Source organism: Eutrigla gurnardus (genome assembly GCF_963514095.1).
Source record: "Eutrigla gurnardus genome assembly, chromosome: 9".
Classification (NCBI taxonomy): domain Eukaryota; kingdom Metazoa; phylum Chordata; class Actinopteri; order Perciformes; family Triglidae; genus Eutrigla; species Eutrigla gurnardus.
In genome coordinates this window covers 24,272,770-24,298,139 of record NC_139923.1, presented here as the reverse complement: position 1 = coordinate 24,298,139, position 25,370 = coordinate 24,272,770, and the positions used below count along the sequence as shown (strand labels likewise).

Here is a 25,370-nt window from a genome sequence, read left to right as displayed (position 1 = left end):
GTTCACCACTCACCGCTTGCACTCTTCCCGCAGATCAGGTGTTGCCAGAGCTGCAGGGAGCCCCAGATCTCCGCGTCCGTGTTGACGCCCTGCTCCAGGGTCTCCACGGTGAACTTGGGGATGCCGTTGTCCCGCTCCAGCAGCGCGCTGCGCAGCACCCGCGCGTACACCTCGCGGAAGAGGCTCTCCATGCACGCGGCCAGGTAGATGGCCGCGTGCTCGTGGATCCGGACCGCCACCCTGCTGTCCACCATCCACCTGAAGAACTTCCCCACGTTGAAGATGAGCCCGCAGCGCACCGACTTGCCGCGGCTGAACTTGTCCTCCTCCGTGCTCATGTTGTACAGGGACAAGGCACTCAGGGCCGCGCCGACGCAGCTCATCGAGACGCTCCACGACAGGACCATCTTTATGGCACTTTGGATCTCGTATTTGGTGCATTTGGCGTAGCGCAAACTCAGGCGCTGCGATTCCTTCGCGATCCTCACCAGGGCCCGGCTGACCAGCACCGAGAGCCGGAGCAGGACGTCCTGCGGCGGGAGCGGCAGGGTCATCTCCTCGTCCCTGCTCAGCGCGCTCGCCACTTCCCCGAGGCTCCACGGCACATCCTCAAGCTCGGGTAGTTTAGCGCACTGCCCGGTGCTCTCCAGGATCTCGGCGTCTTCGACCAGGACGGTGTTAACAGTGTCCAGACTGTTGTGTCGACTGTGCATCGAGTCGGTTAGATGCCAGTGAGTCCCCCCATGTGCCTCTGAGAGGCACAGCGACGCACTGGAAGATCTGAAGGAGTCGGCGGCTCCACCATAACCCGAGTCTAGCGTCAAATCCTCCAGGGTCCTCGTTACTGACTTGCTACTCCTGGCCATATTTGCACTTCATACTGCAAAAGAGGGCTCGGGGGGGAAGTGGAGGGAAACGGATCGAGGCGGTGCAGTTTGAATACGCACGGGCGGATATGATTGTTTTTAAGGAAAAAGTCCATCCGAGGCTGTCGTATAAAGTTACGGAGTAGTATCTCACCACAGTGCATCAGCGGACACGGCACAAGCGCAGTGCCTGACAGATGGGGGCGGGGCCGCGGAGAGCCGAGAGCTGTCAGCCAATGGACTCTCGGGATGAAGCAACGAAGAGTTCTAATTGGATGGCTGAGGAGGCAGTTTAAAAAAAAGGAAAAGTCGTTGATGTATAGCCTATTATAAGGCTTATTAGTAGTAATAATAACAATAAAGAACGATGTAAACTGTGAGCTGTTGGCTTTCAGTCTACTTTTGGTAAGTTTCTCTAAACTTTGGGATTGCATAAATATAAATGCATACATCCTGTCATGTAAAAGCAATTGCATAAAACACATCGCAGTAAATAATAAATCACATAATATAGAGTGATAGAAGCAGCTGCTTTTATATAATCATGTTAAGGGAATATAAGTCAGGCAAGGATCAGGCTTTTCAGTTATTTTCTGAAGGGCCCATGTCTGATCGTAACATGACTCAAGAGCATCAATAATAGATTGCATGCATAATGTATCCTTCTCCGTTGCTCTGGAGGGGAACTCGTTGAAAAAGATCTGAATTACTCTCAAGGTCATTCCCTGGGATCACTCGCAGGGTCTAATCTAGCCATTTTTGTTTTTTTTCTCCCCCCTCCCATATGAATGGCTCTGGGAAATATGCATGAAGCCAAGTCCTCCTTAAATGAAAACCATGATGATGCACGTGGAAGTACAACAGCAGCAGCAATGTATTTGCTTTAAGTTAAATGTACTGAGGATAACTGCAGTCACACTGCAATACTGACTAAACCCAGTGCAATGCAAATAACTGAATTGTCTAGGGGGTGGAAATAATATGAATGTACACTTTGAACTGGAGATTGCTGGCAGATCTGAGGGACTTTATGTCTGAGATGCAGTGAGAATTTGGATGTCATGCTGGAGCAACAGTGAACCCTGGTGTTGTGTCGTCAAACTTCTATTCATTTGTCAGGGCAAAAGGCTCATATTACTGTTAACTGAAATCATGTATTCTTCACTGGAGACGGAAGATACAACTACAATCACGTGGTGCGTGTGAATATCATCTATTGCATGCAGATTTAAATCGACGTGCTGTTCAGACGCTGAAGGTCATACAAGAACAGGACAAGCAAGCAGACAGCATGGGATGTGTGGAAGTAAACATGTTTCTCAAAAACAAAAAAATAATCTATCCTTTCGTCAGACTAAAGGTTAAAGGGGAGTTTCTTCATTTAACTGAAAACCAACAGCAGAAAGGACAGAGATTGGGCTTCATGATAGCACTGTCGTCTTTTTCCAGGATCACAAAAAGAATCAGAGAGATTGATTTATTTGAATCGTGTGGATTTAACGATGTGACCTCATTGATTTGTCTATGACAGCTCTGTCGTTAGGGGAAAAAGGCTATGATGTTGGAGAATAAGTTCTTGTAAAGTGAAAGTACCTAATTTGAGTTAGCACCTCAAAGTGTTTTATATTTCTAAGGAAATCATTTAATATTGCAATTTCATGTCGACATTTGGGTGTAGATTAGCGTTTCCGGACAACGGTTCACGTTACTCAAACTTAATTTAGAGGGAGCAGCAAGTCAGGCGAAGCACAATTCAGAATGAGGCAATTTACAATAATGATGATTTGGTGCCAAAAGCCCGTTTCTAGTTCAAGCTCACAGGAGCCCAAGCACGAACCGTGGCCTAGCCACGCTGTCAGCACGGCTCTCAGGACGGCAATGTGGGTTTAATGGTCAGCTGGTCTGTCTATCACTCTGGTCCAGACTGAAATATCTCAGAAAATGTTGAACATTAAAGCTGCAACTTACTGTCCTGTTTCAGTCATTGGCCAAAGCTGTGGCCAATGACTGAAACTTCATACAAACTCAAACTCATTGCTCTTGAAATAAAATGATAATGTTAAAAAAGGGAGGGGGAGTGTTTAAAAAATTGATGAAGGGGACTCAAGGCCTTTCAAAAGCAAATCCGGGTTAAGACTGCCATCTAGTGTCTCCTTGCAAAAATACATGCAATTGCATCAATACCTCTGGTAACTAACTAAAAAAGTAAATGACTGCCTTACATTAAGCTTTGCTGTTAAACACCGGTTTGCAGGCTATTTCAACACAGCTGATCTGGTCTCTCATTACATCTATTCTAGATGACTACAACATAAATAAAGTTTGTCGGGTGCAATGCTCTGAGCAAGATAAAAAGGTTGTAGGTTTACTTACTGTAGTAGATACTGAAAGCTCCACGGTTCTGGAGCCGTGCACCTATGTTTTGACATCCTGCTCCGGAATGATACTTCAGCACCGCATGCACCTCTTTCCTCTTGGCATTTCTGTGATAGCATAACACAGGAGCAGATTAGATTAGATTAGTAGTATTTGTATGACCCATTTTAGAAAATAACTGGCATTTTGATCAATTTCACAGAGCGAAGTTCAAATCAAACATTCATTGTGGAGTAGAGAGAGAGGGTAAAGGCCATTTCAGTAATCAGTTATTGCACAATTTGGCATGCTGTGGGCCTATATATTATATTATTTTGTTATTTTCCATCTAAGCTTTCATTTTCTTTCCATTTTTGCAAATCTTTCTCAATGCTGAACAAAAGAGACATGCTATATTTATGCGGAAGGTCTAGATACAAATCACTTTTACCGGTCAATACGAAGTGATATATATTTCACAGCTGTAAGCACAATATTCAAACAGACCTATTTCCAGTGATTTCTAACTAACACTAACACACATTATTACACAAAGTCAGATTCTCATTCCCATTGACATTGAATGTAACATTATGAAAAAAATAATCAACTAAAGCTGCTGATGATGCATCTGTTTCTGCTTTTTGTACGTGTTTACATTGTCCAAAAATAATTGCAAAAACTCAATATAATCTATGATAAACCATTGATTTTAACCTCATTGCTAAAACAATAACAATATGAGAAGTCGCTGCTGTTTCCCCCCCTCCCCCACACAATTTACTCCTTTATGTAATATTATGTGTGGAAGAGGGCGGGGCTAGCGAAAGTCGGCCAAAGTCGCCGCTCTGCACGTGCTCATCCGGGTACTTCTGGGTATATGTAACCCAGATATTAACTGTCTATCAGAAAACTTTTTATTATTATTTTACGCCGTCCGAAAAGTGAACCACGACAACAAAACACAGAGGAGAACCCGAAGGAACGCCGACATTTTACATAAACCAAAACAGACGTTGGTGACGTGTCGGCGAGTAAGCACATTACGGAAACGTGACAGGGAAAAACTTGTATAACAGTTCCCGCTGACCAATCAGAGCGCTCCGTTCCTGCCTGCGTAGGTGCTCGAGGTTGGAGACGAGGGAGGGGGGAGTTCTGTGTCAGACGGCTTTACCAGGCGTTATACAACGTATGTGTTGTAATGTTACACGGTTTAGTGCGTTAACTTCATGCAGACCAACGTCACGCGTGGGAACGAACTCCGGGGATCTTAGCGCGGTTCTACTTTCTTGTGTTTTTGTTTGTTTGTTGTGAGCTCGTAGTTACCACGGTTCTTCACCACGCCTCGTGCGGTAGATTACGAAACCTACAAACTATCTGGGGCATCGCTGCTGGCTGGGGTAAACGTTGAATGCGTCCATTTCATCGTTGCTTTTAGCGAGAAAGACGAATCGTGCAGTTTTTCCCCGCTGTTACACACCGTGGATAAATCAATGGATCGAGGATAAAGTCTGAGAAACTACTCTACGAATCCCTCCGCGGACGCGAAGGGACACTTGGACTGTTTTGATACCACAGCAACGTAACAGGGCGTCGTCGTCTTTTTTTTTTGTGTCTCTTACAAACGGATAAATAAAAGGAAGGTGACATGGTGGTCAACACCATCCACTGGTTCAGGAAGGGGCTGCGGCTGCACGACAACCCGTCTCTGAGGGACTCTATCCGGGACGCGGACACGCTGCGATGCGTTTACATCCTTGACCCCTGGTTTGCAGGCTCCTCCAATGTGGGCATCAGCAGGTGGAGGTGAGTGGGGGGGCGGGGCGAGATGTCAGAACTTGTGAGGTGTGTTTGTTTACTAGAACTGAAAATAACACCTGATCACTCATATCATGACAGACTACATACTTGCTTACATAAATCCCTATATATATATATATATATATATATATATATACTCATATTGCACAACTGGATAGTTATGTATCCATATACATTCTCACATTCTCTACATTCCCCTGCCTCCTATCTCTGCTACTCAGCTGTGAATGGCTGGCTGAGAAACTGGGTCAGTGTGATCTGGTTATAAAACCAGGCTGCCACGCTCACTATTTTTGGTCTACATTAAACACACACACTCACTAGATCTCTCTACCCCCTTAATAGTCACTTACACCACCTCACTTACTATGTGCACACTATTTCTATATATTTTTCCACTTTATAGAGGGCACTTTTGATCTGGTTATGAAACCAGTCTCAATGTCATGGTGAGGCTTCTAAAATGGACTCTGCTGCTCGGAAACGCTACCTCTTTTGTCCACAAGGTCTGCTGAAATTAACCCCAAATTAAAGTCCCTTGTAGTAGCTTTCAAAGCGAGGCAAATAAAATGCAGTAAACATTAGTCCAATGTCATGGAGTGTAAATAAAACTACTGTATGCTTGAATTGTATGTGTTGTGTTGTGATTGTGGTGTGTTGTGATCGTGCTGCTGAAGCACATCGTGTACATGTTTTCTGCCGCTCAGTGTGATAAATGTTAGGAAGCTGCCGTCGACTATCTGCTTATTGACAGCACATTCACCACTGTTTGAAGTGTAGTAGACTGTCTGCTGCTGCCCTTGGTAACACTGGAATGCAGTGTGTGATCAACAGTGTGTACAACAAGACTTCACCAGAAGAGGGCAGCCTGTTCACACCAAAACACTGCTACCTTTCATTTCATGAACTCTCGTCCATGATGAGAGATTTTGGTCGTGTAGCTTTTTTAAGTTGTGATCAGAAGGAATAGCTCACGGTATTCTTTGTACAGCTGAATGAATCTGCTTTTTTTTGTGTGTAACTGTGTCCTCTGACTTATAATCAGTTTATTGATCCTTCTGTCTATTTGCTTCCAGGTTTTTGTTGCAGTGCTTAGAGGACTTGGACGCCAGCCTGCGCAAACTCAACTCCCGCCTGTTTGTCATCAGAGGCCAGCCGACGGATGTCTTCCCTCGGATTTTTAAGGTATGATCGATGGAATGAAGATGCAGTTTTATACATAGCTTTTTCTCTGAAATGAACTGTCACTTTAGTAATTATAACAACATAATGATACAGATCCATAAAATGTGCCTGGAAAACCATGCTGTTGATACTTAAGTGAACCTGGCTCTCCCAAATTGATTGCTCAGAAACCCTCACATGTTGTCTTGAAGCAAAGTTTGAGGTTAATTCAGAACCAATTTGTTTATGTCCAAACATAAGAACCAAACATTTATTATGTCACTGTCGTCTTCTTTCATGCGTTCCCTTACAGAATAAAACAATACATTTTATCTTTTACTGTTCCTCAGGAATGGCAGATTAACCGTCTATCTTATGAGTACGACTCTGAGCCGTTTGGCAAGGAACGCGACGCTGCCATTAAAAAACTAGCCAGTGAGGCCGGGGTGGAGGTCATGGTGCGGACTGCACACACCCTCTACGATCTGGACAAGTGAGTTGCCTATCCAGTACTAGTTAATATGACTGTCCTATACTAATGAACCAGTTACATTTACATTTTTTCTTTCCTAAAGGATCATTGAACTCAACGATGGTCAGTCTCCTCTTACGTACAAGCGCTTCCAGGCCCTCCTCAGCCGTATGGATGCTGTGGAGCTGCCTGCAGAGACGATCACATCCAAGGTCATCAAAAAATGTGCGACACCCATCAGCGAAGACCACGATGACAAGTTCGGGGTGCCGTCCCTAGAGGAGCTTGGTAAGTTCTATCTTTATTTGTAAGTTGTGGTGTATGTAAATACAAAAATGCCATCCAGCGTGTGTTTCAGTGTCACATTCACAGACCTGGAACGTTTTTTTAACGCATACCTGTATATGTTTCATTTCCAGGTTTTGAGACGGAGGCTCTGACCACAGCTGTATGGCCAGGTGGAGAAACAGAAGCACTCATGAGGCTAGAGAGGCATCTGGAGAGAAAGGTAAAAAGACATTTTACTACACAGTATGCAACACTACCCGCTCTTTGTCCGTGATATAAACGGGCAGACAGGGAGGAAAATAAATCATTCAACTCTCACTTTAACATACTCACCAATTAAATGAAATGACACACTTTAGGTCCTTCCTGTGAATGATATTCAAGGAACTTGACTCAGTGCATGTGGCAGACCTTGAATGACATTTTGTATAAATATTTTGTCCATTTTTTTTTTTAAGGCATGGGTGGCAAACTTCGAGCGCCCACGTATGAACGCCAACTCCCTGCTGGCCAGTCCCACAGGCCTCAGCCCCTACCTCCGCTTTGGATGTCTCTCCTGTCGACTCTTCTACTTCAAACTCACTGATCTTTACAAGAAGGTAGGATTGGGTATTTCTATTTAATATTTTGTTTTCACTCCGATTCGGGCATTTAAATTAAATCCATTTTGTTTTTTAAATTTGAATTTTAAAGTAACATTGTGATGTTCTCATCAGGTCAAGAAGAACAGCACCCCACCACTTTCCTTGTATGGCCAGCTGTTGTGGAGGGAGTTCTTCTACACGACTGCCACCAACAACCCCTGCTTCGACAAGATGGAGGGAAACCCCGTCTGCGTGCAGATCCCCTGGGACCGCAACCCGGAGGCACTTGCCAAGTGGGCAGAGGGACGCACAGGTTTTCCCTGGATAGACGCCATTATGACCCAGCTGAGGCAAGAGGGCTGGATCCATCATTTGGCGAGGCATGCTGTGGCCTGCTTCCTCACCAGGGGAGACCTCTGGGTGAGCTGGGAGGAAGGCATGAAGGTAAGGACGGAGACTCAAGAGAATCCTTATGGACTTCACTTTCATCATTAAAAATACAGTTGCAGTATGTGTTTCTCGCTCCGATTTAAAGTAACATGCATCGTCTCCACTGTCTGTGTCTCGTACAGGTGTTTGAAGAGCTGCTCATAGACGCCGACTGGAGTGTGAATGCTGGCAGCTGGATGTGGCTCTCTTGCAGCTCATTTTTCCAGCAGTTTTTCCACTGTTACTGCCCTGTGGGATTTGGACGACGCACGGACCCAAACGGGGACTACATACGGTCAGTCTGCACTTTGACCTGCAACACATGCATTGACGAAGCACTGGGCTTTTCACACGCTTACTGTGTCGTTGATTTGTCATGGTCGGTCTTGATACAATCATGAGTGGTAATCAATTAAACAGTGACGCGAATCGTTTGACCTATTTTACAGTGCCATTATAAAAACAGAATGAGCTCACGCAGTCAGGAGTAATGGTGGTTTAACATTAACTTATCTACTATGTTACTACCTGTAACATCTTAAACAATCAGTCGACTTTCCCTCATATCATGTTCCACACACCTTTCATCCCTCTAATCCGTTTCTATGCTTTTCTTTCTCTGCTCACAGGCGCTATTTGCCCATGTTAAGGGGCTTTCCAGCCAAATACATCTATGATCCTTGGAATGCCCCCGAGGAAGTGCAGAAGGCAGCCAAGTGCATCATAGGAGTCCACTACCCAAGTCCCATGGTGAACCATGCCGAGGCCAGCCGCATCAACATAGAGCGGATGAAGCAGATTTACCAGCAGCTTTCCAGCTACAGAGGACTAAGTAAGGACACGAACCAAATATTGATTCTCAGTCATCCGGGTCACGGTAGTCTTTGAAAGCTTTATCGTGGGCAACTGGATTTGAAGACCTTTCTCCTCATCCAAGAGGCTACTTTAGCTCTAACTGACTAGTGGGGAGTTTAGGTATTGCCTCTTGTCGGGTCGTTGATACTGAGAGAAGCATGTGACTCCTAGACGCGACCAGCCCTTAAGAGAAACTTGACTCGTGAGCACTTTGATGGGGCAAGTGGTTCTAGATACAACCACAATAATCTACGATAAAGCTTTCAAATATTACACAATATTGCATTAGAATACACCACAATGAGATATTTGCGATTGTTGTGTGCAGATAAAGCCCTTGTAATAGCTGTTTCATAGCAACTATACAAGCACAAATAAACCTAGAAACACTTTCATAAGGCTAGAAATAAGGAGCCAATGCCTTGTGGGTAAATTATAAAAACCTTTGTCCCCTTGCAGGCATGCTGGCAGCAGTACCTACCAATCCCAACAACGGAGCCAGCATTGTCAGAGGAGTCATCATGGGGGCCAGTCAAGCTGTAGGAGGGTCTTCGGAAAGTCTCTCCACATACACAGTAGCGTCTCGGACAGGTATGTAGGTCCGGATTGTTAACATTGTCACTGCTTAAAATACTTTGTGTCCTAATACATTACACATACATGTTAAATTGTACAAAGCAGACAAGAGAATAACCGGTTATATTTGCATATAATCAAACTCATCAAACTCGTGGATGTAAATGAATACTCATGAGACTTATATCTGAGACTGATATCAAATATTTGCTACCGTAGCCAACAGAGCTGCCGTACTCTGCCGTAACTGAATTGTGGGCTTCATTACCACAAAAAATAAAACTATTTGTTCTCCCAAAACAAGCCAGAAATATTGAGAGCCCAATTGCTAATATGCAAAAGGAACTTGAACTCATTGACGTGACTGTTTGTTTTGTCTCCGTGCAGAAAGAGGGCCGTCTACACTGAAGCGGCGGCGTGAAGAAGCTCCACTCAAAAGCAGCTCCAAATCCTGGAGGCCGAGCAAATAGTGTGCAAAAAGCAGAAGATAAAGAGTCCCTCAGTGATCTGGATAGCATCTCCTCCTGCAGAGCCCTCAGCTGACACAGTGGTAACTGTAACTAACGACTTTATGTCTTAACGTGTCTTGGGTCGCCGATCAGACACGTCGCGCATCTCAGGAAGCGAGGAAGGAATTCAGAGACAATGCTGATATTGAGGAGAAGGAACCCTGCACGAGAAGGGCATGAAAGGAGGGGGGAAAACAGCAACCCATCGTCTTCCACTACAGTATATAACTGTAACTGTCATTATCACCGATGCCCTAGCTTCACCTCAACGTCCCACATCAGTCAAGCATCTGGCCGGTTATAAAATCAGTATCTCATAGACGAGTGAGCTGAAGATAAAGCTAATACCCGACTGCTTCGGTCTCTACGTCTTTACGTGAAAATGTCAAGATCTGAAATCTCAGTGTTGGGAACTTGTGGGAACTCTGACATACACTTTTTGGCTCAAATATTTCATATGAAAAATATTAGGTCATGCTGACTTTAATGTACATAATGTAATAAAGTTTATTTTTTTATATTTAAGACAAAGGCCTGATGTACAGTAATAATGACGATTATAAGCAGGCCATGCAAATTTACAATTTGTAAATATTTGTTTTTATTTCCCACATTTGTATATTTGGTCCCGTGGGATCACAACTCCTTTTGTACATAATTTTTGTCTCCCTTGTGATTGTAAATCTATTTTTGTATCAAGAATGACCACATTTTAACTGTATTGAAAATGCCAATAAATTACATGAAACGTTGCATCCTTTTTGATTTCTCTTTTGTTCATTTCACCATTAATGTCAACAGATTATAACTTTTGATCTTCCTCTTTATAAGTGTAGAACATTCTCCAGTCGGACTGTAAAGGAGGACTGATTACTGCCTTTTATAGTTTTTCTTATCAACTTATAGATTTGTATGTTTTCATGCAGATAACATCAGTAACTTACGGAAGCGTATTGTATTCACTTGAGTAATTTTTTTTTGGGGTTTGTTTTTTGGAGTAATTATTCCTGTTTTTCTGAGTAATTTATTTCTGTGGTCTGTTTTTCTGAGTAATTTTTTTTTGGTCTGTTTTTCTGAGTAATTTTTTTTTGTTTGGTTGTTTTTCTGACTAATTATTTTTCCTGATTTTCTGAGTAATTCTTTTCCTGTTTTTCGGAGTAATTTATTTTCTGTTTTTCGTGGTAATTTTTTTTCTGTTTTTCGTGGTAATTTTTTTTCTGTTTTTCGGAGTAATTTTTTTTCTGAATTATCGCGATACTTCGAACTCCCGCGAGAACCTCCAACCTGCAAGTGACTCCCATGGACCTGTAGTGACTCCTGCATACACATGCCCCATCTTCAGCTATTCAGCCGCAAAGTCCTCAGGTGCCTGCGTAAAGTGGATACACTTATGGTAATACCATCTATATGACTCAAAGACAGGACTATCTCCCAGTGTCTTAATCCCAGATCAAAGTAGAACTTGATCAAACTAAACAAGTCGGTCATGTTGGCCTCCATTATCGAGCTTTCACAAAGGAATAAATGCGTCTATTGTTTCAAATGCTGTCTAAACTCAGAAAAAAAAATATTCAGAAAATCAGAAAAAAATTACTCCGAAAAACAGACCCAAAAAAAATTACTCAGAAAAACAGACAAAAAAAATTTACTCCGAAAAACAGACCAAAAAATTAATTACTCAGAAAAACAGACCAAAGAAATAAATTACTCAGAAAAACAGACCAAAGAAATAAATTACTCCGAAAAACAGACCAAAGAAATAAATTACTCCGAAAAACCGACCAAAGAAATAAATTACTCAGAAAAACAGAAATAATTACTCCAAAAAACAAACCAAAAAAAAATTACTCAAGTGAATGCAATACGCTTCCGTAGTAACTGATTGATAGCTGTTAAACAATAAAACATGTTTGGCACCTGTAACCTTTAATCCAGTTTATACCAGATAGTGTGTTGCATTATATAGTTTTAAGAACTAAAAGAACAAAAGATATCATTCTATCTATTTTTGAGGTCACCAATAGCAGCTGGATGATACATAACATACACAGCCTTTAATAATCTAATGTCCTGGTTTTTTTTTGTGTGCTTTGAAGTTCATGGGGGAAGTGCAGCTGAGGACGATGCCTTGCTCGTGAACGAGTCACATTGCTGATCACATTGTTATCACAGTGTTATGCTCGGGGCGCGAGCAGGGCTGATTATTTGCCCCAAAAATCAGATTAAAGACGCTCCGCGAGGCTCCGCCGCGTCCAATAGCAGCCGCCGCCGTCGGTGGGCGGTGATAGCCGACCTCGAGTCTGCATAAAGCGGCAGCACCGAGGCGCAGTCCGGGTCGCGGATCTCGGTCGTGTGCGTCGTTTTTTTTCTTTTCTTTTTTTTTTGTTGACTTCACGCTGGAGATGGAAACCGCCGGGGACAAAGTGCAGAAGAAGCCCATCCGCCTCATAGCGGCCACATGCAATAACATGGGCATCGAGAAAGACGGGCAAATGCCCTGGAATCTACCGTAAGAGTGACGCGTTTGTGATGACGTCTCTTTATACTTTACTGAGTCATGGGATGCGCCTTTTAGACATGCTTATAGCATACAATAGGCCTGCATGTGTGTGGATATTATACATGTTAAGTGTGTGTTTAGTGGGTTCACCTCTAGGTAACAGTTTAAAGGTCTAAAAGCAGATATTATTTTTCCAATATTTCTTTTTCAGTTAGTCATAAATGTATACTAGAAGAGCCGAAAAGTGATGTCAGCAAAAAAGAAAAAAAAATCTCACTTGTTGGGTCGAATGGGACATGATGTTCTTTTTTTTTTTCACGGTCAATAAGTAATTGAATTAATTAAAAGAAAAATGCTGCGGGCACTAGTTGCAAAGTCAACAGGTAGGCCTTCTAGCAAGCAAACTAGTGGTACAGTAGGCTATAGTAGCAGCAGTACTGTTATATGGTAAAAATAAAAATGTGTGTGTTATATAACTACATTGTATTCACCAGAGCATCCTTTGCTCTGTGTGGAAACCATAAAGCACGTTTTGGTGACTTTGTTATGTCTGATTCTAATATGCCAAATGTGACTCTTTCAGATCCGAGCTCCAGAACTTTATGAACCATGTCACGAGGGTGTCGAGACCAGGTATTCCTCAATGTCAACACGGCATCACGTTGTATCCACCTCATGTAGAGACTGTGCTATGTCACCGAGAGCTGATGTGGAGAGTCAAATATTTCATTCTTTCTATTTCAGGAAGGATGAACATGATGGTCTGGGGGAAACTCTGCTGGTTCTCCCACCCAAAAACGAACTACCCGATGCCCAACATTCTGCACGCGGTGCTGAGCACGACGCTGGAGTGAGTCCTCTCTCAAAAACAAACATGACAAGCGGCGCGACATAATTGGGATTATCTAGAAACCAGTCATTCGTGCTCCTCGAACTAAAGGGCATTCCTCCTCTTACAGCACGGCTCCAGATCACGCCCACTTCTTGTGTCAAGACTTGGACAGTGCTGCCCGCCTGGCAGCGCAGCCCCCCCTCGCCGACCTGATCGAGACCATCTGGATCGTTGGTGGGATGCAGGTCTACGAGGTAAACCAGTCTGAGGGCGGAGCTCCTCCTCCTCACACACCTTTCATTAATCCAGTCATCCAGCATTCCCAACTTCAAACAGGTCCAGTCAGCCGTGAAAGGTGGCGCATTTATGCAAAGTTGTCATTAGAGAAGAAGACAATGTATCTCCTATTGTGTTGAGTTACATACAGTAAAAGCAGGTTGTTAATACTCCTTCTGTTTGTGGCCAGGATGCGATGAAGCACCCTTGGTGTGACTTGGTGTACATGACGGACGTCATGGCAGACTTTGACTGCGATGTTTTCTTCCCCGAGTTTGACAGAAGAGTCTTTAAAGAACAAGAAGGGTATGTGTTCATCTTCTCCTCTCGGATCATTAAACTGGCAAAGCTGTTTATTAACAAAAAAAAGTTTCTTTTTGTTTCCAAACAAGATATCCTCACGTGCCGAGTGGAATCCAGGAGGAGAACGGCATCAAGTACAAATTCCAAGTATTCAAGAAAGAGGTCGGTGATGCGGTGTAGACGACCGACAGAGAAAAGCCAAACACCAGAAAACCATTCCTTCAAAAATATGTTTTAAGATGTATTGCAGAGTGGATTCCTGGATAGAAGCAGCCCACAGTGTGTCAGTCTATTTTTCTAAATTCGAGGAAACTTGCTATCACTCTTTTTAATGTAGTCATTGAGAATTCCAGTGTAAATATGGCCTTTTATACCCTTTGAAATCCACCAAAAAAGACATACAGCGGTCCAGATTGTCTACCAAAGTCTTCTGCAATCACTGCTCAGATTCAGATTAAGATTCCTTTATTAGTCCCCAAGGGGAAATTCAGAATTCCATTAAGGAGAAAAATGCATTAATGTACTTAATGTTGTCTGGCAGGACATCACTTAACCGGCGTTTGCGTCTCATCCTCCTCAGTACACGATATGGAGAAATTTTACAGCTTGTAATTTGTTGGGTTCCGAAATGTAAAGATGCATTTATTGATGGAGGTTTTTACTGTTTTTCATGAAATTCAATGGTACATTTTTAATGGAGACGTGACATTTTGTGAATTAATGTGGAATAAAATGATCCATATTCATCTGGCTTTGTGTCCCGTTCGCCACTAGATGGAGGCATATCAATGAGACAAGGACAACTGTCTCTTAACGCTCTATATCTATTATGGTCTTATATAATATTAATGGTCACTGCAGCGACTTTACTACAGAATAAATCAAAGTTATATAAAACAGTAAACAGAGAAAGATAAATGTAATAAGAAACAGATGTCCAAGGAGGTACTTAAGTAACACCTTCGTCAAATCACTTTTAAATGTGTTCCACAGATAAAGGGACTTGACTAAATATCACAATAAAACAAAGAGTTACGGCTCGGCTCAAAGAATGCAACAGAAATGGGAGACCAGACAAGCTTCAAGTAATAAATAGATAAACTGAATCACCATAAGTGTCCAACTAAATTAGCATCCAAAGGTTCCTCTAAAACAAAAATGCTCACTAGCCACACAAGTCGTCCCAAGACAGTTCACCACATCCTTCCTTCTACAAGCTTCGGGTTCTCAGGTTCAAACACCTGCAGCATAACTGGGTCCAATTACCCAGAAAACACTGAGCACGACCATGAACTCAAAAACCCAGCCATGTCACAGAGGAGGAGAGAAGGTGAGGTGAAGAGAATAACCGGTTATATTTGCATATAATCAAACTCATCAAACTCGTGGATGTAAATGAATACTCATGAGACTTATATCTGAGACTGATATCAAATATTTGCTACCGTAGCCAACAGGGCTGCCGTACTCTGCCGTAACTGAATTGTGGGCTTCATTACCACAAATAATAAAACTATTTGTTCTCCCAAAACAAGCCAGAAATATTGAGAAACCATAAAATGCCCCGAGCCCAATTGCTAATATGCAAAAGGAACTTGAACTCATTGACGTGACTGTTTGTTTTGTCTCCGTGCAGAAAGAGGGCCGTCTACACTGAAGCGGCGGCGTGAAGAAGCTCCACTCAAAAGCAGCTCCAAATCCTGGAGGCCGAGCAAATAGTGTGCAAAAAGCAGAAGATAAAGAGTCCCTCAGTGATCTGGATAGCATCTCCTCCTGCAGAGCCCTCAGCTGACACAGTGGTAACTGTAACTAACGACTTTATGTCTTAACGTGTCTTGGGTCGCCGATCAGACACGTCGCGCATCTCAGGAAGCGAGGAAGGAATTCAGAGACAATGCTGATATTGAGGAGAAGGAACCCTGCACGAGAAGGGCATGAAAGGAGGGGGGAAAACAGCAACCCATCGTCTTCCACTACAGTATATAACTGTAACTGTCATTATCACCGATGCCCTAGCTTCACCTCAACGTCCCACATCAGTCAAGCATCTGGCCGGTTATAAAATCAGTATCTCATAGACGAGTGAGCTGAAGATAAAGCTAATACCCGACTGCTTCGGTCTCTACGTCTTTACGTGAAAATGTCAAGATCTGAAATCTCAGTGTTGGGAACTTGTGGGAACTCTGACATACACTTTTTGGCTCAAATATTTCATATGAAAAATATTAGGTCATGCTGACTTTAATGTACATAATGTAATAAAGTTTATTTTTTTATATTTAAGACAAAGGCCTGATGTACAGTAATAATGACGATTATAAGCAGGCCATGCAAATTTACAATTTGTAAATATTTGTTTTTATTTCCCACATTTGTATATTTGGTCCCGTGGGATCACAACTCCTTTTGTACATAATTTTTGTCTCCCTTGTGATTGTAAATCTATTTTTGTATCAAGAATGACCACATTTTAACTGTATTGAAAATGCCAATAAATTACATGAAACGTTGCATCCTTTTTGATTTCTCTTTTGTTCATTTGACCATTAATGTCAACAGATTATAACTTTTGATCTTTCTCTTTAAAAGTGTAGAACATTCTCCAGTCGGACTGTAAAGGAGGACTGATTACTGCCTTTTATAGTTTTTCTTATCAACTTATAGATTTGTATGTTTTCATGCAGATAACATCAGTAACTGATTGATAGCTGTTAAACAATAAAACATGTTTGGCACCTGTAACCTTTAATCCAGTTTATACCAGATAGTGTGTTGCATTATATAGTTTTAAGAACTAAAAGAACAAAAGATATCATTCTATCTATTTTTGAGGTCACCAATAGCAGCTGGATGATACATAACATACACAGCCTTTAATAATCTAATGTCCTGGTTTTTTTTTGTGTGCTTTGAAGTTCATGGGGGAAGTGCAGCTGAGGACGATGCCTTGCTCGTGAACGAGTCACATTGCTGATCACATTGTTATCACAGTGTTATGCTCGGGGCGCGAGCAGGGCTGATTATTTGCCCCAAAAATCAGATTAAAGACGTTCCGCGAGGCTCCGCCGCGTCCAATAGCAGCCGCCGCCGTCGGTGGGCGGTGATAGCCGACCTCGAGTCTGCATAAAGCGGCAGCACCGAGGCGCAGTCCGGGTCGCGGATCTCGGTCGTGTGCGTCGTTTTTTTTCTTTTCTTTTTTTTTTGTTGACTTCACGCTGGAGATGGAAACCGCCGGGGACAAAGTGCAGAAGAAGCCCATCCGCCTCATAGCGGCCACATGCAATAACATGGGCATCGGGAAAGACGGGCAAATGCCCTGGAATCTACCGTAAGAGTGACGCGTTTGTGATGACGTCTCTTTATACTTTACTGAGTCATGGGATGCGCCTTTTAGACATGCTTATAGCATACAATAGGCCTGCATGTGTGTGGATATTATACATGTTAAGTGTGTGTTTAGTGGGTTCACCTCTAGGTAACAGTTTAAAGGTCTAAAAGCAGATATTATTTTTCCAATATTTCTTTTTCAGTTAGTCATAAATATATACTAGAAGAGCCGGAAAGTGATGTGAGCAAAAAAGAAAACAAAATCTCACTTGTTGGGTCGAATGGGACATGATGTTCTTTTTTTTTTTCACGGTCAATAAGTAATTGAATTAATTAAAAGAAAAATGCTGCAGGCACTAGTTGCAAAGTCAACAGGTAGGCCTTCTAGCAAGCAAACTAGTGGTACAGTAGGCTATAGTAGCAGCAGTACTGTTATATGGTAAAAATAAAAATGTGTGTGTTATATAACTACATTGTATTCACCAGAGCATCCTTTGCTCTGTGTGGAAACCATAAAGCACGTTTTGGTGACTTTGTTATGTCTGATTCTAATATGCCAAATGTGACTCTTTCAGATCCGAGTTCCAGAACTTTATGAACCATGTCACGAGGGTGTCGAGACCAGGTATTCCTCAATGTCAACACGGCATCACGTTGTATCCACCTCATGTAGAGACTGTGCTATGTCACCGAGAGCTGATGTGGAGAGTCAAATATTTCATTCTTTCTATTTCAGGAAGGATGAACATGATGGTCTGGGGGAAACTCTGCTGGTTCTCCCACCCAAAAACGAACTACCCGATGCCCAACATTCTGCACGCGGTGCTGAGCACGACGCTGGAGTGAGTCCTCTCTCAAAAACAAACATGACAAGCGGCGCGACATAATTGGGATTATCTAGAAACCAGTCATTCGTGCTCCTCGAACTAAAGGGCATTCCTCCTCTTACAGCACGGCTCCAGACCACGCCCACTTCTTGTGTCAAGACTTGGACAGTGCTGCCCGCCTGGCAGCGCAGCCCCCCCTCGCCGACCTGATCGAGACCATCTGGATCGTTGGTGGGATGCAGGTCTACGAGGTAAACCAGTCTGAGGGCGGAGCTCCTCCTCCTCACACACCTTTCATTAATCCAGTCATCCAGCATTCCCAACTTCAAACAGGTCCAGTCAGCCGTGAAAGGTGGCGCATTTATGCAAAGTTGTCATTAGAGAAGAAGACAATGTATCTCCTATTGTGTTGAGTTACATACAGTAAAAGCAGGTTGTTAATACTCCTTCTGTTTGTGGCCAGGATGCGATGAAGCACCCGTGGTGTGACTTGGTGTACATGACGGACGTCATGGCAGACTTTGACTGCGATGTTTTCTTCCCCGAGTTTGACAGAAGAGTCTTTAAAGAACAAGAAGGGTATGTGTTCATCTTCTCCTCTCGGATCATTAAACTGGCAAAGCTGTTTATTAACAAAAAAAAGTTTCTTTTTGTTTCCAAACAAGATATCCTCACGTGCCGAGTGGAATCCAGGAGGAGAACGGCATCAAGTACAAATTCCAAGTATTCAAGAAAGAGGTCGGTGATGCGGTGTAGACGACCGACAGAGAAAAGCCAAGCACCAGAAAACCATTCCTTCTAAATTATGTTTTAAGATGTATTGCAGAGTGGATTCCTGGATAGAAGCAGCCCACGGTGTGTCAGTCTATTTTTCTAAATTCGAGGAAACTTGCTATCATTCTTTGTAATGGAGTCATTGAGCATTCCAGTGTAAATATGGCCTTTTATACCCTTTGAAATCCACCAAAAAAGACATAGAGCGGTCCAGATTGTCTACCAAAGTCTTCTGCAAACACTGCTCAGATTCAGATTAAGATTCCTTTATTAGTCCCCAAGGGGAAATTCAGAATTCCATTAAGGAGAAAAGTGCATTAATGTACTTAATGTAGTTTGGCAGGACATCACTTAACCGGCGTTTGCATCTCATCCTCCTCAGTACACGACATGGAGAAATTTTACAGCTTGTAATTTGTTGGGTTCCGAAATGTAAAGATGCATTTATTGATGGAGGTTTTTACTGTTTTTCATGAAATGGTACATTTTTAATGGAGACGTGACATTTTGTGAATTAATGTGGAATAAAATTATCCATACTCATCTGGTTTTGTGTCCCGTTCGCCACTAGATGGAGGCATATCAATGAGACAAGGACAACTGTCTCTTAACGCTCTAGATCTATTATGGTCTTATATAATATTAATGGTCACTGCAGCGACTTTACTACAGAATAAATCAAAGTTATATAAAACAGTAAACAGAGAGAGATAAATGTAATAAGAAACAGACGTCCAAGGAGGTACTTAAGTAACACCTTCGTCAAATCACTTTTAAATGTGTTCCACAGATAAAGGGACTTGACTAAATATCACAATAAAACAAAGAGTTACGGCTCGGCTCAAAGACTGCAACAGAAATGGGAGACCAGACGAGCTTCAAGTAATAAATAGATGAACTGAATCACCATAAGCGTCCAACTAAATCAGCACAAAAATGCTTCACAAGTCGTCCCAAGTCAGTTCACCACATCCTTCCTGTAATGAGCATCAAGCTTCGGGTTCCCAGGTTCAAACACCTGCAGCATAACTGGGTCCAATTACCCAGAAAACACTGAGCACGACCATGAACTCAAAAACCCAGCCATGTCACAGAGGAGGGGAGAAGGTGAGGTCCATGTTCCTGTGATGAGCATATGTGTGACTCATCAGCTGTTAAAATGGGAACAGGAACAGAGACCCCTACTGGATTGCAGAGGTCATCACAGCAGTAATAACTAAAGTAAGCCGACACCTTTATAGGGTGGTTTAAAGATGTTTCATTGTTAATGAGCTTCCTAGACCATCTATGGCTGAGGGGATCGGTTGAGTTTCACACAGACACTCTTTTAAAAGAAAGATACTTTTACTTGAGGAAATATATGATGGTATGTAGGATGAAGTTCATGTCAACACATTGATTAAGAAACTTCAAATAATAAATAAAGGTGATGCAGTAAAGCAATGGGTAAAATGAGCAATAAAATCATTTGTATTAACACTGACGCAAATGTCATTAAACATATTTCAGTATAGTATGTCATGAAAAACATAGTATACTATGCCATAAAAGACTCCTAAAAAGGACATGAAAATGTCATTAAAAATCTAAAATATTATAGTATTATGTCACTAAATCTCATCAAGATCTCATAGTATAGTAAATCATTAAAAGGTCATTAAAAGGTCAATGTGCCATAAAAGATTATGTTATATCATATCATGAAAAAAGTAATAGCACATCCCGGCAAAAAATGTGATTAAAAGTCAGCCATCGTATAATTCAAATGCCATTAAATTAGCATAAAATATCATAGTAAAGTATGTCATAATAAATATAGCTAGCATAACAACAATAACCACCTTGTGATGATATGCCTCCGCAGTAATGAGAAAAAATATCTGACCTCAGATCACGAGCATGGAGAAGATCTCAGGGTGGTTTATAACGTTCCTCTTCTCCCCAGAGGTCGTCCAATAAGGCTGCACATCGACAAAAAGCACATCTTAACATTCAACACACAGTTCATACAACAATGATTAGGCTTGACAGTGGAAAGTGTAAACTAAATAATGTTCCACAGTAGGTGGCGACATGCACCTAAAATTAGAATTGCAATAAGCACAAAGAAGCAGACGATGACACTGTAAAGTAGAGAATTACATAACGTTCATGAATGAAATGATAAAGATATGCAGGATTTGGACAAACCTGAAGACTCGTCCATAGTTCTCACGGGCCGTAAACACAAGTCCACCTGTAACCGTCTGTATGATGAAACACAGAGTAAAAAGTCTTCGAAAAAGTGGATATTTGCATTGATAAATTATCTTTGATTTGTTGATTTTTTTTTAAAGAAACTTCTATGAAAGTGTTTTTTTTAGGAAGAAATGAATTATTAATCTCAATGATTTAATGAAATGGGATACAGGCCAGCGGTTATTACAAACTATCCACAAGGCAATACTATTTCTGATAATGTGTTTATGTCTCAGATGGTTGTGTGTGTTTGGAAACCAGACTAATTCTAATGATTTATGGGTTGAAATACCTTTAAAGGGGCAGTAAAAATTCTGTTTTTCTCATGCCAAAAAGTGATTACAGCTTCTAAGGTGTCTCTTAAAAAGTATTAATGCATCATAATGATTTGATTCATTCAAGAGAGTTATATTTGACAGCTTAAAGCCCATTCATGGTGTTTTTAAGGCTGAAAATTAGTATGTAAGGAAAATAAACATGAATCTTTAAAGTGGATTTTAACTTGTGGTGACCAGTATTTTTCTCTGAATACTGTGGAGTGTTTCATGAGCTGCTTTTGAAAATAGTGGCTACTACTCCTCTAAATAAAAATGTAACTCACACCGACTTCAAATGAGGAATATTTACTGCGGCGCTGGTCGTCCGAGCTCTGGCTTCAGCTGGAAATCATAGTTTTTAATTGCGGATGTCATCCGTTTCTCCTGAGATATGACCCATTAAAACAATTTGTTGAGCATGGCTAATATCAACCAGTGTCATGTTTGAAATGAAAAGGACAATTTACACTCCCTCTTATTAACCTCTCTGGCTTGTCCGTGTAATTCAAAAGCACAGCGCGGGACGATACAGCAACAGAGGACAAGAGGACGAGAGGGTATGAAAGAGAGGTGACTTGCATTTATACACCTGAGGCCTCGTCTCGCCTTGTTACATCTTGATTTTCTGGTATTTATCAAGATGCAACCTTTGCGACATGATGAATTCAAGGAAACGTAACCGATGTCTGCGTAAAAACAAGAAACCTCCAGTACATCTGTTCCACTACTGTCGCAGCGTGTTGTTGTGAACGGTTTCACAATGAACTCTAGTCAAGCATCCCTCTGCCGAGCTCAAATTCATTACCAGATGCACTCACTTTCGCATCATCTGCCCAGTGGCTATCACCATGACGACGGAGGCATGCTGAGCGATGCAGGCGACAGCAGATGGGCAGTGGATGTTGTTAACGTATATAACCCCCCCCCTACCGACACAAGTCCTCGCTCTTTGTTGTGACCCCCACTGTCCACATTATGACAGCGAGGGAACCTTGAGGCATAAAGTCATGGCTTCATTAGCGGTGGAGCTCAGTCCCATTAAAGGCACTCTTGCCCATGTTTCAAGGGCTTTTGCAGGCTTTGAAACATTGAGACACATTCAAAACAAGACGGGGGACCATTATACGACGGCCTCTCTTGCTTAGACATTGCTCACTGATATCGTACGTTGACTTTGTGGCCTGCACTAAAATAAATGTGGGCACTAAGCCAAAAGCAGTCTTTTCACTTCCATATGATGCATGTGCACTTCTTATAAAAGGCAAAAATATGTATTTTGCATAAACCGACTAACACTCTACTACTTTTTCAATAAAGACTGCAAAGTGTGGTCAAATCATAATAACTTACATTTCCAGTCCTTCCTTTATCTCAATGTGTGGGTGCATTGAAATGTATTTGAAAGAATATTTTAGGAGTGAAATGGTTTATAATAAAGTGTCTCCATCTGTAGAGGAACAATAAAACTGTGAGACACGGTTGGATTTTCCTCCCCGAGGATAACATTTGTGCTGCCAAGAACATTTTCTGAAAATGAGACACTTGCGCAGGCTGTAAATAAAATGCTTTGAAAAGCCTCGTTTGTCCTCGGTTCCTACGCCGTAATATATTTGATAAGAACAGACGACAAGTCTCTGTAATGAGATAACTTCTAAATAAGATGTAATAAATCCTTCATCTGGTGGGGAATTACACCTTCCCTAAAGAAGCGTGATATATATTAAGACGCTGTTTCATTTGTCTCACTTTCTGATATCACTCCAAGTCGTTATATAACCATCCTCGTCTCTTACAACATGGATTTACACCTGCAATAAAAAACAGCTTGAAATGAGTGCACCTTTAGACTTCAGGCGTTTTAAACCGACATAATATAGATCTAAATAATCACAGGAACAATACACTTTTCCACAGCTTTAATTCCCTTGATTTCGTCCATACAACCTGTCAGTCATCTGTTTTTAAAGGAGCGACGGGGTTAAAAAGTGGTCTCTCTCTACGTAGCTGAAGTTTTCCATAGCTCATCTCGAAGTCTTTCTTAGTGCCATTCAGGACCTCCAGACTACCTGTCCTTACGTCATAACCGTGCACCCTCAGTCGCTGGATGCGATGATTTACTATCTGCGTGGTCAGCTCCAAAACGGTCGGAGTCTCTGTGATTTGAGACATGCTGATCCCGGTGCTGAGGAGGCCCTTGAAGCGCTCAGCCAGAATCATGTCAGGATAGTAAAGCAGAGCTGGGCACTTGAGGATGATGTCCCGCAGCTCTTCCTCCGAGCAGCCCAGAGTGTCCTGGGAGTAAGCCAGGGTACGTCGCATGCTGTCCGGGTTCAGCTCGGTGACAAAGCCCCTGAGTTTGGACAGGAGGCGGAGGAGCTCGGCCGTGCTGAAGCCCTTGTCTCTCAGGAACAGCAGGTTCTGCCTCAGCACCTCGGGGGGCTTGAGGAGAACAAACGGGTTCTGGCTCAGCAGCTTCTGAAGCCAGATTTTCATGTTGGCCTCCTCCCCGCCGAGCTCCTGGTAGGCCAGCTGGAGGGTCCGCACCATCACCTCGTTCTGCTCTACGGGCCGACTGAAGCTCTGAGGAGCACTGGCCATCAGCTTAGTTATGATTCTCTTGTTGAGGTTTAAGCTCTGGAAGTAAGCGATGTTGTTTCTCTGGTTGTCAAGGTGGCTGAACGGGGTAAAGAAGGAGGCCGGGAATTTCTCAATGATACCAACCAGGTCTTTCTGTTTTGGGCACACGGACATCCACAGCTCCTTCTGAGCCTGCATCTGCTCTGGGTGACAGAGGACCGCCTCAGGGTGACCTGCTAGGATCCGGGCGATGATGGAGCCTGAGGCTCCCATGTCCTTTAGCAGGTCAGCTACCTCCCTAGTATAGGCCGGGCTTTGATGCAGGACCCAGCTCTTAAGTTTCCGGACCTTCTGGATGTCCACAGAAAGGTCATAGAGAGCTTCCACGGTCTGCTGGTTCTCCGCCGTGCTCAGCGTTGCACATGGTCTTAGGCGTAAAGTTAGTGGTGTGGTACGCTGGCAGCGGAGGCACAGGGATGTCGTGATCAAGCGCAACATTGATGCGAATCTCCTGAGGCAGATCACCTAAACGAGGGAGAGAAGAAGGAACTTCAGTGGGTGGCGACCAAGCAAGCAGGGAACTTCTTCCTAAAAAACACAGTAGTAGACAGTGTTGCAACAATGCTCAGTTCCCAATGTCAAACACCTGGAGTTGCCGTGGTGATGCTCTGAAAGGCAAGAGGTCTGGCGTGGGTGGTCACATGCTTCTATCAGACTCAGAAAATCATGTTTTTGTGAACGCATGTAGTACTACTACCTTACTACTACTTGTATTGCTTTTAAACGAGCATATTTTAAAGTTGTAAAAATCTCCATGAATCACTTTGTAATTGATCCCCCTGGTTCCACACTGAGGGTACCCTGATGTTTACCTTTTATGCTATTTTGGCTAATGCCACTCATCATATAAGCCATGGTTGTTATGCGCATCTGGTGCCAGAGATTCATATCGAGACGTCACCGTCACGTGACCTATTGTCTGTCAACGAACACGTTCAAAAGCATAACAAAGTGCCTTAGTGCTACTTAAACTTACTTTATTGTCACGCGCTCTCACACTGAGCAGTCAACGTATTAAGTCCACGATTTCAAAATAAAAGCTTTCTTGAATTAAACCCCAGTATTTTATTTGTTAGCTAGCTAGCTGCTCTAAGAGACCGGAAAGCATGACGTGATATCGTGTGTTTTAAACCCCCTAAAACACACGATAATAACTGGGTAGTTGTAACTTCCGGTAACTGTTGACACAGGCGTGTATGCTTAGAATCTAGCTAGTATATCAACATTTTAGTTAGAATATCTGTTACCTTTAGCAGCGGTCAGCGGATGTGACGTTATGTTATGAAACTCGTGTCTTCTTCTACTCTTAGTTGCTGTAGGGTTTGTACCAACAGCGTCACGCAGAGGCGGTGCCCAGTACTGCAAAGGAAGACCACATACCTGATACATTTATAGGTTTTATGAATACTTTTTTTTAATA

At 42.6% G+C, this 25,370-nt stretch overlaps 4 protein-coding genes across 4 annotated transcripts; 3 read left to right on the top strand and 1 right to left on the bottom strand.

Moving 5' to 3' along the window:
* The first annotated feature begins 4,386 nt into the window (after positions 1-4,386).
* On the top strand, positions 4,387-10,672 carry cry1b (cryptochrome circadian regulator 1b). Its single transcript, XM_084016577.1, has 11 exons — positions 4,387-5,027; positions 6,119-6,227; positions 6,557-6,699; positions 6,782-6,966; positions 7,098-7,186; positions 7,425-7,565; positions 7,683-7,994; positions 8,123-8,274; positions 8,609-8,811; positions 9,294-9,425; positions 9,798-10,672. The coding sequence occupies exons 1-11, from the start codon at positions 4,870-4,872 to the stop codon at positions 9,878-9,880; spliced, it is 1,707 nt and encodes a 568-aa protein (XP_083872703.1). The 5' UTR covers positions 4,387-4,869; the 3' UTR covers positions 9,881-10,672.
* Positions 10,673-12,158: 1,486 nt separating this feature from the next.
* LOC311018926 (dihydrofolate reductase-like) lies at positions 12,159-14,576 on the top strand. The gene is made up of 6 exons (XM_084018045.1): positions 12,159-12,428; positions 13,003-13,052; positions 13,164-13,269; positions 13,379-13,505; positions 13,718-13,833; positions 13,920-14,576. Exons 1-6 carry the CDS (start codon positions 12,322-12,324, stop codon positions 14,008-14,010), a joined length of 597 nt encoding a protein of 198 aa, XP_083874171.1. The 5' UTR covers positions 12,159-12,321; the 3' UTR covers positions 14,011-14,576.
* A 2,422-nt stretch (positions 14,577-16,998) lies between these two features.
* LOC311018397 (dihydrofolate reductase-like) lies at positions 16,999-19,301 on the top strand. The gene is made up of 6 exons (XM_084017342.1): positions 16,999-17,158; positions 17,733-17,782; positions 17,894-17,999; positions 18,109-18,235; positions 18,448-18,563; positions 18,650-19,301. Exons 1-6 carry the CDS (start codon positions 17,052-17,054, stop codon positions 18,738-18,740), a joined length of 597 nt encoding a protein of 198 aa, XP_083873468.1. The 5' UTR covers positions 16,999-17,051; the 3' UTR covers positions 18,741-19,301.
* A 3,925-nt stretch (positions 19,302-23,226) lies between these two features.
* Positions 23,227-25,266, bottom strand: mterf2 (mitochondrial transcription termination factor 2). The gene is made up of 2 exons (XM_084016664.1): positions 25,198-25,266; positions 23,227-24,415 (listed from the first exon to the last, which is right to left on the bottom strand). The coding sequence occupies exon 2, from the start codon at positions 24,386-24,388 to the stop codon at positions 23,261-23,263; it is 1,128 nt and encodes a 375-aa protein (XP_083872790.1). The 5' UTR covers positions 24,389-24,415; positions 25,198-25,266; the 3' UTR covers positions 23,227-23,260.
* Positions 25,267-25,370: the final 104 nt, after the last annotated feature.

What these genes read in the sequence shown, in the direction of transcription:
- cry1b (XM_084016577.1), top strand. Translation starts at nt 4,870, where the DNA reads ATGGTGGTCAACACCATCCACTGGTTCAGGAAGGGGCTGCGGCTGCAC. An exon ending in ACCCTCTACGATCTGGACAA is followed by an intron (nt 6,700 to 6,781) that starts GTGAGTTGCCTA and finishes TCTTTCCTAAAG; the next exon opens with GATCATTGAACTCAACGATG. An exon ending in GCTGGGAGGAAGGCATGAAG is followed by an intron (nt 7,995 to 8,122) that starts GTAAGGACGGAG and finishes TGTCTCGTACAG; the next exon opens with GTGTTTGAAGAGCTGCTCAT.
- LOC311018926 (XM_084018045.1), top strand. Translation starts at nt 12,322, where the DNA reads ATGGAAACCGCCGGGGACAAAGTGCAGAAGAAGCCCATCCGCCTCATA. An exon ending in CACGAGGGTGTCGAGACCAG is followed by an intron (nt 13,053 to 13,163) that starts GTATTCCTCAAT and finishes TTTCTATTTCAG; the next exon opens with GAAGGATGAACATGATGGTC. An exon ending in GTCTTTAAAGAACAAGAAGG is followed by an intron (nt 13,834 to 13,919) that starts GTATGTGTTCAT and finishes TTTCCAAACAAG; the next exon opens with ATATCCTCACGTGCCGAGTG.
- LOC311018397 (XM_084017342.1), top strand. Translation starts at nt 17,052, where the DNA reads ATGGAAACCGCCGGGGACAAAGTGCAGAAGAAGCCCATCCGCCTCATA. An exon ending in CAAATGCCCTGGAATCTACC is followed by an intron (nt 17,159 to 17,732) that starts GTAAGAGTGACG and finishes TGACTCTTTCAG; the next exon opens with ATCCGAGTTCCAGAACTTTA. An exon ending in GTCTTTAAAGAACAAGAAGG is followed by an intron (nt 18,564 to 18,649) that starts GTATGTGTTCAT and finishes TTTCCAAACAAG; the next exon opens with ATATCCTCACGTGCCGAGTG.
- mterf2 (XM_084016664.1), bottom strand. Translation starts at nt 24,388, where the DNA reads ATGTTGCGCTTGATCACGACATCCCTGTGCCTCCGCTGCCAGCGTACC.